Raw genomic sequence first — 15,981 nt, 5'->3', positions numbered from 1 at the left:
CTCACATTTGCATTTCTCAGGTCCTCAGTCTATGTTATGGAGAATCTCTTCTACTTAACCACCCTCTAATTCAGTGCTTCCCAAACTGCTCCAAGTTATAAAAACCTTACTTTATTGAAGTTGGTAAAGATGCTCTCCAAAGCTAAAATAATTCAGATTAGGTCTTAAAAAAGGTCTAGAGGCAGAAGGGTAGAATAGACCCCAAAACTTAACAGTAGCATTGCACCATATGAATGAGCCTGTATTCAATCGTCAGTCTATTTTGAGTCACTGTGTTCCGTCAAATATAGCAATAGGTACTACAACTGGTTGAGAATCTCTGAACTAGGAAACTATCCAACGACATTTGTGGAACAGTGCATGGTCATATGGGTAGATTTATCAAGCTAGGCTGATATAGGCAGCAAACCTCAACTTTGGTTGAAAAAATAAGCTCACATGTGAAGGTTAACCAATTGATGAACGAGATATACACACAAATCTCAGTGACTGTGTTCCAAATCAAATGCAAAAGTCAGTGAATACAGAAAGTTCTACTTACCCATACTATTTGTCGAGCTGCACCACATCAGCAGAAAGCCAGTGCAAATCAAGTTTAAAAATCCAAAGAGTAATATCTTCCAAGACTGTGGAGTAGAAAAAAATGCATCAACAGCACGGAAACATTGTGCCTTGTCATTTTAATTGACAAAAGTAACTTTGCTGTTCAGCTCCATGAAAGTGTGGTCTGAAATGGTTGAATTTTCAACATTCTGCTCAGACAACCAGCCTTAACTGTGCATACTGCATATACACTGGATATGAACAGAGCCGGATTTGCAATAAAGCAATTTCTGAATTGTTCAACTTTATTAGCTGGACACCTGATGTGCATATTGGCTCTAAGCATTGGAGTTTAGCATGAAACAGCATCAGTGCATGCCAGAAACTCAAGTTAGCTAAGAAAGTTGAAAGAAGGAGTTAAAGGGAGAAGAAAATAGGTTGCTCGACTTGAATTCTCAATGCAGTTAGTCAACTGCTGAACGTAACTGGCAGTAACCCAAATCACCTTATGGTCATGATTTAAAATACATTGCCCACTTAGATGAATTGGTGCAATTTGAAAACCAGGGAAGCAGACACAAAAAGTTAACAAAAGCAGGGATCGAGTGAATTTGTGTGCTGACCTGCAGCCCTGAGAAACAGTAGGATGCGAATTCATGCCTGCAGTTCCCCAACCACTAACTTCATTTGTTCAAGCCAATGAGACAGGAGCACCAGGCGAAGCCTAGGAATCTGTCCATGGGGAAAGAACAGAAAATGAGGCAGATGAATTATCCAAGGCCATTTTGATGCCTTTCCCAAGTGTTCATTAGGAGCATGGTTCTACTCGCCTTTAAACAAATGAAAAATAAACTGCAAAAATACATTGTGCATGATGAAATTTAAGAGGTCTCTCAGTTTGAGTTTGGATCAAATGGGGAACCTTATTTCACCTACTGCAGGCATTGAAAATATCAAACAAATGCATACAGGTGATAGTAGCAAAGGGGATAGAATTTAACCATCAGTCAAGAGTGTAACTTTTTTCCAGACATATCACAAATGGAAACACTTGGCGTTGAATTTTAGTTCCAGGGTCCTGATCCCGATGCGAGGCTGGTTTCCAAGGTGGTGAACCTGGAGATGGATGTGGGGGACCTTGCAGGAGATCTGAGATTTAAGAGGGCACCTGTAGGTGAGGCCAGTACCATTTCATCTAGGAGCTTTAGTCACATCAGTGGACCATCCAGACAGCATGTATAGAGTGCCCTTAATTAGCCTAAATGGTGGGCTGGTAGTGGTCAATCGCCAGAAGTTGCCCTGTCCACCTCAAAAATAGGCTGCAGGTGGGAACATGCCAGTGGATTGGCACAGCAGCCAGTAACGAGAATTTGCCACCATATTCTGGCATACCAACCACCGCTTTACTGACTGTACCTAAATGTGTTGGGAATTGGCACAGAGAAGAGAAAACTGGGTTCAGCATTGCTCATCGCTGCTGGCATTATTCAAGACCCAAGTGCAGGTCCAGTACAGGCACAACAGGCCAAGTAACCTCCTTCTACATTGTAAATTTCCAATGATTTCTACAAGGTCTGATGCCTACCCTCTGAGTCACAATGTATGTGTGCAGCCTGGGGGTTCTTTTTAAAACGGCTTTTTAATCTTGTATGTAATTGATACATTTCCATTGTGGCTTTTGCTGAGATAGCTTGCGAGCAAAGTAGGAAAAAACTAAGGAATTTTGTTAAGTGAAATCTGGGGCGGGATTCTCCCCTACCCAGCGGGACGGAGGGTCCTGGCGGGATGGAGTGGCGTGAACCACTCCGGCGTCGGGCTGCCCCAAAGGTGCGGAAGTTTCCGCACCTTTAGGGGCCAAGCCCGAATCTTGAGGGGCTAGGCCTGCGCCGGAGTGGTTGGCGCCCCGCTGGCTGGCTGGAATGGCCTTTCGCGCCACGCCAGCCAGGGCCAAAGGGACTTTGCCAGCTGGCGGAAGTATGCGCATGCGCCAGAGCGTCAGCGGCTGCTGACGTCATCCCTGTGCATGCGCAGGGGAGGGGTTCACTTCAGCGTCCGCCATCGTGAAGACTATGGCGAACACGGAAGGAAAAGAGTACCCCCACGGCACAGGTCCGCCCGCCGCTCTGTAGGCCCCGATCGCGGGCCAGGCCACTGAGGGGGCACCCCCCGGGGCCACATCGCCCCGCGCCCCCCCCCAGGACCCCGGAGCCCGCCCGCGCTGCCTGGTCCCGCCGGTAAGGTAGGTGGTTTGATTCACGCCGGCAGAACCAGCATGACAGCAGCAGGACTTCGGCCCATCGCGGGCCGGTGAATCGCTGAGGGGGGGGGGACGCGCCGATAGGCGTGGCGCAATTCCCGCCCCCTCCGAATCTCTGGTGCCGGAGACTTCGGGGGCGGGATTCACGACGGCCCCCGGCGATTCTCCAACCCGGCGGGGGGTCGGAGAATCCCATCCCAGCTTAATCAAACGTATTCTCAAATTAATTTTAAAATGAATCATTTTAATCATTGTACAGAAGGTGAAATAAAGATTGTGACATATATATGGGATAAGAGTGAAGCTGAAATGTCAAACAGAACTTCAAAAGAAATAAAAATGATTTTAAAAATCATTGAATTTTTAAATATTCTTCTCGGGGAACGAGACTCCACACTTATAAAATTAGTTATTCAGGGCTGAAGAAGTTGTTCAGCAGTAATTATGAAACTGTAGAATTGTTAATTCAGTTACTCATGATCAAACAGGGCTCAACTTTGTTGTTGGTTTTTGCAGCAAGAATCGAGTAAAAAGTCGAATCTAACTTCATACTAGCAATAGTATGTTGATTGTATACGCAAAGACTGCAACAGTCAATTCAACACAGAAGGTGAAAGTGACTGACCTTGACGTTAAGGCAGCATTTGGCCGAGTGTGACATTAAGGAGCCCTGGCAAAATTGAAATCAATGGGAATCAGAGGAAAAACCCTCTGCTGGTTGGGGGCATACCTTGCAAAGAGGAAGATGGTGGTGGTTGTTGGAGGTCAATCATCTCAGCCCCAGTTTATTATTGTAGGTCAGCGTCCAAGGCCCAACCATCTTCAACTGCTTCATCAATCTTAATCCCTCTATCTTAAAGTCAGAAGTGTGAATGTTCACTGATGATTGAAGTGTACAGTTCCATTCTCAACTCCTCAGATATTGAAGCAGTCTGTGACCGTATGCAGCAAGACCTGGACAAGGTCCTGGCTTGGGCTGATAAGTGGCCAGTAGCTTCATGCCACAGAAGTACCAAGCAATGACCATCTCCAACAAGAGAGAACCTAGCCACCTTCCATTCAATGGCATTACCATCACTGAATCCCCCACCCTGGGAGCTACAGTTAACCAAAAATTGATTTGGGCCAGCCATATAAATACTGTGGCTACAACAGCAGTTAATTCAACTTCTGACTCCTCAAAGCTTATCCAGCATCACTAAAAAAAAAGCCAGGAGTGTGACGGATTACACTCCACTTGCCTGAATGAGTGCAGCTCCAACAATATTCAAGTTCGACACCATCCAGAGAAAGCAGCCTGCTTGATCAGCACCCCATCCACCACCTTAAATATTCACTCCCTCCACCACTGACACTCAATGGCAGCAGTGTGTGCCATATACAAGATACAAAGCAGCATCTCACCATGGCACCTGCGACAGCACCTTCCAAAGTTGCAATCTCGATCACTTGGGAGGTCAAGGGCAAGATACATGGGAACACCACCACCTGCAGGCTCTCCCCAAAGGCACCATGCCGTGCAACTATGTCCCTCCACTGTTGCTGGATAAAAAACCTGGAACTCATGTCCTAACAGCACGGTAAGTGTACCTGCACCAGATGAATTGTAGCAGTTCAAGAAGGCAGCTCACCACCACCATTAATGATAATTAAGAAAGAGCAACAAATGCTGACCCTCCCAAGGACGCTTCCATCCCATGAAACAATTTTGAAAAAGTACATGCTGGAGGAGCAGGCATCAATAGCAGCAACTTCTGGATTGCTGCATCTAAGTTGTCATTATTTTACACAGTAATGGCAGCGAGAGCTGATTGTTTTGCCATCGTGACAGCTGCAAATTTGCTGCCAATGCTTACATTTCCAGAATGTGCCCTTGCTGCCTCAGTCAGATTGGCAATCCGGTACCTCATTCCAAAACATCCATTAACTGATGTGGGCCTCACAAATAAATAAAAATTATCCCTTTTTAATTGACATTTTAAATATCAAAACTTGCCCTGCAACCTCCACAGATACAGAAGGAATAAACATTTTAGCAGAGGCCAACAAGGAAGCAACAAGACTATGGTAACTAAGTTCAAGTTTTGTACACTACTTACCCGCCTGTCAGCTGCCACCAGCCGGAATTCTTGTGTAAACTTTCCACCTAGAGATCTATGAGCTTTGTGGAAAGGATGAATGGTTCCCTTTAAAAAAAAAATTCAGTTTTAAGTATCATCATACTTCATAGCAGAGAAACACTAATGACTTCACCAAATAATTTCTGCTGACACTTTGGATGGGAAGAGGGTGCTGCAATATCAGAGGAACCAGCTTTCAGACATTAAGTTAAACTCGGAATCGTCTACTTTAGGCAGACCAAAAATCCCATTGCATTATTCAAACACTCCTTCCTCAACAACAAGAGAAGATCAACCAATCCAATATTATATATGTAAACCTCTTTGAAATGTACTAATGACCACAACATACCAAACTGATATAGCATAGATCAGAAATAGTTAATTGCTATCTGGTAACCCAGCTATTGGAGTCTACTCTTTATCCCATATAAAAGTTAACCCCTTGTGCAACAAACTTTCACAGAACATAGAACAGTACAGCACAGAACAGGCCCTTCGGCCCTCGACGTTGTGCCGAGCCTTGTCCGAAACCAAGATCAAGCTATCCCACTCCCTGTCATTCTGGTGTGCTCCATGTGCCTATCCAATAACCGCTTGAAAGTTCCTAAAGTGTCCGACTCCACTATCACAGCAGGCAGTCCATTCCACACCCTAACCACTCTCTGAGTAAAGAACCTACCTCGGAGATCCCTCCTATATCTCCCACCCTGAACCTTATAGTTACGTCCCCTTGTAACAGCTACATCCACCCGAGGAAATAGTCTCGGAACGTCCACTTTATCTACCCCCCTCATCATCTTATAAACCTCTATTATGTATCATTCTTTTGTTACAACTCAAGTGAAATCAGCAGAATCAGCGCAAAAAAGGGGATTTTAAACACAAAACATCCAATAGAATTTCCAGGATCTTTAATGCTGTTTCAAAAATAATTTTGCCCCAAACCAGCCTAAAATCAAAATAATGAGGATGGTGAATTTTTCTAATTGTGCCTGTTTCAAAGAGGGTTTCCAAAATGGAGCATGTTATCTTAGGCACATGGGAATAGGCAGCGTGTTTTAAAAGTTTTGCATTGAAAAAAATATTAAATTTACTGAGTAACAAACTAGTCTTTTATCGTGATTCAAAATGGAGTTATTCGCAGGTGGAAGATCACAGTTATTAATTTTTGTGATAAACCGATTTCCAGTTATATTAGTAACACTGTACAAGATTATTACTTATCAATAAAATGAATATTTTGAACACAAAGGAAAATCTAGAAATATGCTGTATTAGATTGATGCATGGAAAATTTTATGTTTGTAATTACGTAAATGAATTTCAGGAAAAACTTGAAATGTAACTGAGCCAGCACAACTTGAGCTCAATGACTCAATTGATCCTGAAAGCAGAAACTCTACCCCATTATAACTCTCGGCAAAATCTGTACTGAGCTGACCAGGCGAATATCAAAAAATGTGATATCATGAACATAGACTTTCTTACTGCAGGCATTTGATGTAATTTTGTTGCTGATTCACTCACTAGGTAAAAATTACCATATGAAACAACTGTTTACTACAGCAAAACATGGCTTTTGGAAGTCAAAAGCTGAACTAGGAAATGGTAGAACTCTCCAGCTACCTGAGGAACTTTCCAGGAAAACTTCAATATTAATAATAATAACCTTTATTATTGTCACAAGTAGGCTTACATTAACAGTGCAATGAAGTTACTGTGAAAAGGTGCATAGCAACATGGCGTTATGAAAAATTAAAACTGGAATACACTACATTCAACACAAAGCAAAGCAATTTACCATGTCAATTATGTTTGCTATTTCTAGCTCACCGTCATTATACATTAAACATGTACTGCTTTTAAGTAATGAACAAAATTGAATTACAGCTACCTATTTATTAATAATGAAAAAGCTGGTAGAGCTGGTTGTGTAGTGGTAATGTTACTGGACTAGAAATCCACATGCCCTGACTATGGATCTAGGGAATTAAAAGCTAGTTTAACGGTGACCATAAAACTAGCATCGATTGTTGTAAAAGCTCATCCGCTTCACGGGTCCTTTAGGGAAGGAAATCTGCCGCCCTTACCTTGTCTGGCCTACACGTGACTCCAGATCCACAGCAATGTCATTGACTATTAACTGCCGTCTGAAAAGGCCTAGCAACAAGCCTCAGTTCAAAGATGATTAGGGATGAGAAACAAATGCTGGCTTGGCCAGCATGAATGAACAAATGAGTGGACGTAGTCAACATGTAGGAATGACTTTGTCTAATGTGACCACAAATGAAATGGGAGAATTTATTATATACATATATTTTAAAAATATAAAAAACTGAATGCACGCTTTAAACTAGTATCCTGAATTCTCCAGATTACAAATTGTGCTCACTTATCAGTGAAAACCTACACCAGCTGGAGAGATTACTAGGAGGCATGATAAATCATGGTCATTAACTGAAACATTATCCTGCTAATACAGAACACTGTATCCATTAAAGTCGGAAAGTTATGAAGTCTACCGTACATGTGCAAGCAAGATTCCATGCACTCAATACCAGTAATGGAGATTTTTCAGTGACATTTCAATTTGCCATACTTAGAGTAGCTCTTTTGTTGTCAGTTTACATCTCCTTTCACTCTAGCAGAGGCTGACACAAATTACCGGGTTTTACAGCATACAGGAGATGCATTATTTTGACTGCTATTGCAAAGGGGTACATTTTACACTTCATTTGTCACTGAGGAAGAGAGCTGCTCCCTGGTTAACTCTTCAAGTACAGAAAGACCGTTGTAACTTGTCAAACCATACAAGGCTTCTGGCAATATAATTAAATGTTAAACTTGAAAAAAGAATGCATGGATCTTTTGAGCAGCAGAAAAGGGTAACCCTGTAAACACTAACTTTAATTCATTTTGCTTTAAAACAACAAAATTTATAGAATTAGCATTAAAAGGCATTCTTACAATACAGTACCTATTTAAGAGTGATGCAAAACCAGTATACCAGTTATGTTTACTGGGTTCCAAACACTGATTAAACTTTAATGTTAAGATTAAGAACAGATTGAACTTTCTGCTACAAATGATAAAAAATTACATTTAAAATGTTCTGAGGCCACCCAATACTGCAGCCAGTGCAATGGCTCCTGTGAGGCGGTTTTATTTAATTTGGATGACTTCAGTTGAACCAGACAGTCTGCACCATCACCAAGCTGAGATGGTTTTGCACAGGCACGAAATATGCAGCATAATTAGACAAGTTACTAATGATGGATTAGTAGAATCAGTGGGATGTATGAGCCCAAAGAACATTACTTAAAATACATTGTAATCTCATTCCATTCTTAAATGACAGCAGAAATGCTACAAGTCTTCCAAGTGTTCACACCCAGCCATATTTGACTACGCTTTCTCTCATTTATTCCCCTTCCAAATCAATCTCAGCATTCGCTTCTCTTCTTTAAAACAACCTCACATCATGCACCATTTCTCAAAGCGAACAGATAACTGGCCTCTCTTTTGTATGCAATAGATTCACCCATTTGTGTATTGGTTCATTAACTGATTCTGCAGTTAGGATGAGATAAATGCATGAATTTGACACCTTCTCCTGATGATTTGTAATGTTCAGAAACTCACCCAACCACTATTTCTACATTAAAGCAGAGTCCTACTGAAGTGTCCAACAATAGGAAGATGCACATTAAACACCACCTGCTTTCTGTCCCAAAAATGTCCACTGTGGGGTGATTTCACTGTATCAACATGTTGCAATAGTATAGCAAGCTTTTCCAATTGTGAAGGTAACAAATTATGGTCATTTTTTTCAGTTTGAATGGCACCATGGTGGCACAGTGGTTAGCAATGCTGCCTCACAGCACCAGGGACCAGGGTTTAATTCTAGCCTTGAGTGACTGTGTGTGTGGAGCTTGCACATTCTCCCCATCTGCCTGGGATCACTCTGCGTGCGCAGTCCAAAGATGTCCAGGTTAGGTGGGGTTATGGGGATAGGACAGGGGAGTGGGCCTAGTGCTCTTTCAGGAAGGTCAGGCCAGACTTGATGGGCCAATTGGCCTCTTTCTGATTTGGAGGGATTCTATGAAGGGAAAGCAATACAGGGAAAGTTTCACTCTCTTTAAATAGTCTCACAATTTTGTGCATGGACAATGATGGAAAAATACTAATCTGGGTGCAAGATTTCTTTCATGGATCTGGATGTGGACGTTGTTGCTCATTCCTAACTGTTCTAGAGATGGTGCTAGTGAGCCGCCCACGTAATTTCCAAGTCAGCAGGGAAGATGCGTGACTTGAGAGGCAAGGAGAGATCCGGTAAAAATTAGAAACATAAAAATAAGTACCTGAGATTTTTCAACACATTCAGCTATAAACTGCTGCTATCTACCAGTTTGAAACTGAGCAGCTCAGTAAACTCCAGTGATAATCATGTTAAGCAGACCAACAGAATTATGCCGACATCTACTGACATGATAATTCAATTTTCTCTTTTCATTAAAATCAATTAACTTGAAGTATTCCCACAATGTAATTATAGAATTATAGATTAAATTCATGGAAAGAATGAGGCATGAATCAGAATTAAGCGTAATTTTAAAACCAACTTTTTACTGGTATATGCAAAGTTGATATGAGCTGTATTATGCACAGGTTACATTTCACAGTAAACCTGTGGTTGGAATATTTGTTTCTGAAGAACTGTCAGTTTAAATACCAGACCTTGGAAAAATGTGCGACCCTTGCTGTACTTACCTGTAATGGTTCAACGAGGCAGCCCACCGCCTTTTAAAAGGGTAAATAGGGATATGCAATAAATGCTGTCTTTGCAGGTGACAGATCCATGACCAATACCATCTAGAAGGACAAAAGCAGCAGGTATCTGGGAACCCTACAACCTGGAGGTTCCCCTCCAAGTCACTCGCCACCCCGCCCTGGAAATATATCGCTGTTCCTTCACTGTTGCTGGAACAAAATCCTGGAACTCTCTCCCTAACAGCACAGTGGGTGTACCTACAGCTCAAGGACTGCAGCGACTCAAGAAGGCAACACATCACCACCTTCTGAAGGGGAACCAGGGATTGGTGATAAATGCTGGCCTAACCAGCGACGCCCACATCCCGTAAATTAATTTTATAAAAAGACACGTGCAGATCAAGAATTAATATAATTAACATTTTCATCCGTTGTAAGGATTTGGAGAATCATCGCTATATGCTCCTAATGGCTTTTGTGCGCTTTTTAATAATGGGGCTGCCAAAGTTAAACAGGAAAAGAACAAACCAAATTCAGACACTGGAGTCTGTTTCACCATTAGATTGTAGCAAAGCTCAAATTCAACCCCATTTTCCTATCATAGAACATAGAACACTACAGCGCAGTACGGGCCCTTGGGCCCTCGATGTTGCGCCGACCTGTGAAACCATCTGAAGCCTATCTGACCTACACTATTCCATTTTCATCCACATGTCTATCCAGTGACCACTTAAATGCCCTTAAAGTTGGCGAGTCTACTACTGTTGCAGGCAGGGCGTTCCACACCCCTACTACTCTCTGAGTAAAGAAACTGCCTCTGATATCTGTCCTATATCTATCACCCCTCAATTTAAAGCTATGTCCCCTCGTGTTGGTCATCACCATCCGAGGAAAAAGATTCTCACTGTCCACCCTATCTAACCCTCTGACTATCTTATATGTCTCTATTAAGTCACCTCTCAGCCTTCTCCTCTCTAACGAAAACAACCTCAATTCCCTGAGCCTTTCCTCGTAAGACCTTCCCTCCATACCAGGCAACATCCTAGTAAATCTCCTCTGAACCCTTTCCAAAGCTTCCACATCCTTCCTATAATGTGGTGACCAGACCTGCACGCAGTACTCCAGGTGCGGCCGCACCAGAGTTATGTACAGCTGCAGCATGACCTTGTGGTTCCGAAACTCAATCCCCCTGCTTATAAAGGCTAGCACACCATATGCCTTCTTAACAGCCCTATTAACCTGGGTGGCAACTTTCAGGGATTTATGTACCAAGATGCCGAGATCTCTCTGTTCATCTACACTACCAAGAATCTTGCCATTAGCCCAGTACTCTGCATTCCTGTTACTCCTTCCAAAGTGAACCACCTCACACTTTTCCGCATTAAATTCCATCTGCCACCTCTCAGCCCAGCTCTGCAGCTTATCTATGTCCCTCTGTATCCTATAACATCCTTCAGCACTATCCACAACTCCACCGACCTTCGTGTCATCTGCAAATTTACTAACCCATCCTTCTACACCCTCTTCCAGGTCATTTATAAAAATGACAAACAGCAGTGGCCCCAAAACAGATCCTTGCAGTACACCACTAGTAACTGAACTCCAGGATGAACATTTGCCATCAACCACCACCTTTCTTTCAGCTAGCCAATTACTGATCCAAACCGCTAAATCACCTTCAATTCCATACTTCCTTATTTTCTGCAATAGCCTACCGTGGGGAACCTTATCAAACGCCTTACTGAAATCCATATACACCACATCAACAGCTTTACCCTGATCCACCTGTTTGGTCACCTTCTCAAAAAACTCAATAAGGTTTGTGAGGCATGACCTACCCTTCACAAAACCGTGTTGACTGTCGCTAATCAACTTGTTCTTTTCAAGATGATTATAAACCCTATCTCTTATAACCTTTTCCAACATTTTACCCACAACCGAAGGAAGGCTCACAGGTCTATAATTACCAGGGTTGTCTCTACTCCCCTTCTTGAACAAGGGGACAACATTTGCTATCCTCCAGTCTTCCGGCACTATTCCTGCCGACAAAGACGACATAAAGATCAAGGACAAAGGCTCTGCAATCTCCTCCCTGGCTTCCCAGAGAATCCTAGGATAAATCCCATCTGGCCCAGGGGACTTACCTATTTTGACATTTTCCAAAATTGCTAACACCTCCTCCTTTTGAACCTCAATTCCATCTAGCCTGGTCGACTGAACCTGAGTGTTCTCCTCGACAACATTGTCTTTCTCCAGTGTAAACACTGACGAAAAATATCCATTTAACGCTTCCCCTATCTCCTCTGATTCCACACACAACTTTCCACTACTATCCTTGATTGGCCCTAATCTTACTCGAGTCATTCTTTTGTTCCTGATATACCTATAGAAAGCCTTAGGGTTTTCCTTGATCCTATCCGCCAACGACTTTTCGTGTCCTCTCCTCGCTCTTCTTAACTCTCCCTTTAGGTCCTTCCTGGCTAACTTGTAACTCTCAAGTGCCCTAACTGAGCCTTCATGTCTCATCCTAACATAAGCCTTCTTCTTCCTCTTGACAAGTGCTTCAACTTCCTTAGTAAACCACGGTTCCCTTGCTCGACAACTTCCTCCCTGCCTGACAGGTACATACTTATCAAGGACACGCAGTAGCTGTTCCTTGAAAAAGCTCCACATTTCGATTGTACCCATCCCCTGCAGTTTCCTTCCCCATCCTATACATCCTAAATCTTGCCGAATAGCATCATAATTGCCTTTCCCCCAGCTATAATTCTTGCCTTGCGGTATATACCTATCCCTGCCCATTGCTAAAGTAAACATAACCGAGTTGTGATCACTATCACCAAAGTGCTCACCTACATCTAAATCTAACACCTGGCCGGGTTCATTACCTAGTACCAAATCCAATGTGGCCTCGCCCCTTGTTGGCCTGTCTACATACTGTGTCAGAAAACCCTCCTGCACACACTGCACAAAAACTGACCCATCTATAGTACTCGAACTATAGTATTTCCAGTCAATATTTGGAAAGTTAAAGTCCCCCATAACAACTACCCTGTTACTCTCGCTCCTGTCGAGAATCATCTTTGCAATCCTTTCCTCTACATCTCTGGAACTATTCGGAGGTCTATAGACAACTCCCAACAGGGTGACCTCTCCTCTACTGTTCCTAACCTCGGCCCATACTACCTCAGTAGACGAGTCCTCAAGCGTCCTTTCTACCGCCGTAATACTTTCCTTGATTAACAATGCCACACCCCCCCTCTTTTACCATCTTCTCTGTTCTTACAGAAACATCTAAATCCTGGAACCTGCAACAACCATTCCTGTCCCTGCTCTACCCATGTCTCCGAAATCGCCACAACATCGAGATCCCAGGTACCAACCCATGCTGCAAGCTCACCCACCTTATTCCGGATGCTCCTGGCGTTGAAGTAGACACACTTCAAACCAGCGTCCTGCTTGCCGGTGCCCTCTTTCGAACTTTTAACCCTATCCCTGCCTCACTACTCTCAATACCTTTGATGAATTTCCTTTGACACCCTCATACAAATCTCAATCTCAGACTTGAAAATCTCAATTCGCTGAGCACCACCTTTAGGCAGAGAGCATCTAGAATTTTCACCATGGTTGAGAAATGCTGCTTCTGATTTCATACCCGAATGGCTCAGCTTCAATGTTAAGATTGTGTTCCCTTATTCTGGATTTTGCACCAGATGAAATAGCTTTTCTGTGTTGACTCTATAAAATCATATTACCATTTTAATAACTTCTATTAAATGACCCGTAGCCTTCTAAACTCAAGGGAATACAAGCAAGTTTGTATATTGTCTTCATAACGTCCTTACTACAATCTAAGCAATTCTTAAAAGTCTGCAGTCTCTAAATATACATCACCAAGCAAAAGGGCAGCAGAACAGTAATGCACAGTTGAACTTGAAAAACTAGAAATCAAGGTCCTCAATTCTTACTCATTTAATTATTTATAACACATATTACTACTAATGCCACATAGCAGAAATACAGAAACAGGTTGAGAGCATGTTATCCCCATATACAAGTACATGACATCATGCTCCTAAATTGGTTCCTTTTCCTTTTTTATTAGTCAGTAAGATCTGCACTGTACGAGTAAGCATTTAAGTTTCCTTTCTCGCAGACTTCCAAAAAAGCCAGTGTCAAAAATGGCAAACATTAACTGAAGAGTGACTCGGAGTTGGATGGAAGATTGAGCTGCCTGGAGAAATATATTCTGTGCAAACATTAGCTGTTCAAGAAAATCAAGATGGTGTAGATCCAACAAAATATTCTTTAAAAGACGGAATGGCAAAGGTGAGCAAAATATGTGTAGAGCAACAAAAAGTAAGCAAAATATTCCTAAATGTATTCATGGCAGCATTGAGACAAAGCCAGACAATAGAACTAGTTTATTAATCAATTTACCTAGTGTTGACACTTCAGTGCATTTTGTATTACAGATCATTTTATTTTCATCATAAGAAAACACTATTGAATACCTTGTTGGATGCAACACACTGCAAACATTACCGTAAGCACCAAAGCATTGTTCAAAGGATACATACGAAAGAAAACAAAGATTTACATTGCACCTATGCTCCAATGTGCCCTCCACATTCCCAGCTTCTTACCCACCAGTCATCTATAGTTAGGCATTGCAGAGTTTAGCAAAAGCTATGATCATTAGCAATGAATGTCAGTATGATCATACAAATTAATAACAAAAGTATTCATTCAGAGCCAGAGGAACAACCAGTGGCAAAAAAATATGATAAATGCCAATGTTTTAATTTTCTTATTGGAATAAGCAATTGACAATTCTTAATATTTAATGAGATATGGGATTACACCAACTTTTCACACCTCTCCTCATTTCATTGTACTGGACTAATCTGAAAATATTCTTTTATTTGAGGTGCGGTTTCTCCCCACCCCTTGTAACTGCTGAATTAAAACAGAACGAGGGTCATTTTTTAAGTTGATCAGTGTTCCAATGGCCCCACCTAGTGGATGAGTCCCAGACTATCCAGATAGTCGGTTTCTCAGGTGCATGTTTTCTCATTCTATCCCAGTCAAACTATACATTCAGGAGCAATTTCAGAAATCTAATTTCATAACAACGTTCCCAAGCACGCAGTGTGGATTGGGTACAAAATGAGATCACCTGCTGCATAACTTGCTCCAAAAGGGGTGAAGAGGCATGAATGTTTACTTTTGCTCGTTTACAAACTTCCACAGCTGATGCTGATCAGATTTTGGTTCTATATATAAATATGAAATGGAGTAAGAATGGAATGACAGCAATGAGAAACAGCTCACACAGATGGGAAGCCATTCAATCCACAGATCCAGGCCACATGGCACAGGAAGACTCTGATCACCGTGAAGGGTTGACAGAAATATCAGGGGGAAAATCATCAAGTCCTCTCACACATGCTGGTACCTGGTAAAGGGGAGCTTTGGTGAGGTAGGTTACCTACCTTCTCAGTTATAGTGAAGCACCTTAGCATGTTTTATCACATTAAAGGCACTGTATAAATGAAAAATGTCATTTTATAGTTAGCATCGAGTTTCTAAGACCAAAACAAGTCAAGAGAAATACAAGTTTGAGAAACATAACCGCATTAAAAAAAATACAGCTAATACAAAGTACTGAAGACTTTGTATCCATCCAGGAGATAAAATAGGCAGAATTTCACACTATCCTTGGATATCAGTATGAAGAGCCACAACTTACAATCAACTTAGTCAGAGCATGAGAGCAATGGAAAATTATTGTTGTAAGTACAGAGGATAACAGCTAACCCAATAAGTATCCCCAAATATTTTGGCTTTGAACATTAAACCACCGCCCCTCCTTCCCCCATCCTATCCCCCCTCCCCCCATTTATCTCCTTCTCTTCTCTCCCCCGTCCCCTCTCTCCCCATCACCCGCTCCTACCACCCCTGGGGCTTAAATATTTACATGTACCTCCTCCCAGGATCCTGCTAACCATTATGTATTGTCCCTCAAGTCCGTCACCTTGTTCGTAGCTGTAAATACTACTTTTTTGTTCAACAGAATGGCCACCTCCCTTGCCTTCACGTCAAAGCATGCTCGATGTCTGTCCTACCCAGCTTTTCCTTACTCTCAATCGGTCCTTCTCTCGTTAGCGTGTCTCCTGTAAAAACACTACGTCGTTCCTCAAGCTCTTAAGATGGGTAAAGGCTCCGCATCATTTTACTGGTCCGTTGAGTCCCCTCACGTTCCAGGTGACTATTCCGACAGGTGAT

General features: G+C 42.3%; 1 protein-coding gene across 1 annotated transcript in view; it reads right to left on the bottom strand.

The window, feature by feature from the left end:
- The window catches only part of slc30a6 (solute carrier family 30 member 6), a 169,408-nt gene that overhangs the window by 116,120 nt on the left and 37,307 nt on the right, over positions 1-15,981 (bottom strand). The window contains 2 exon segments of the mRNA XM_038814568.1: positions 542-626; positions 4,900-4,986. Coding sequence (XP_038670496.1) covers positions 542-626; positions 4,900-4,986 — 172 coding nt within the window.

The sequence above is a fragment of the Scyliorhinus canicula genome, chromosome 1 (assembly GCF_902713615.1).
Source record: "Scyliorhinus canicula chromosome 1, sScyCan1.1, whole genome shotgun sequence".
NCBI classification, from domain to species: domain Eukaryota; kingdom Metazoa; phylum Chordata; class Chondrichthyes; order Carcharhiniformes; family Scyliorhinidae; genus Scyliorhinus; species Scyliorhinus canicula.
Note: the sequence above shows the minus strand (reverse complement) of the source record. Positions and strands in the feature narration are given on the sequence as shown.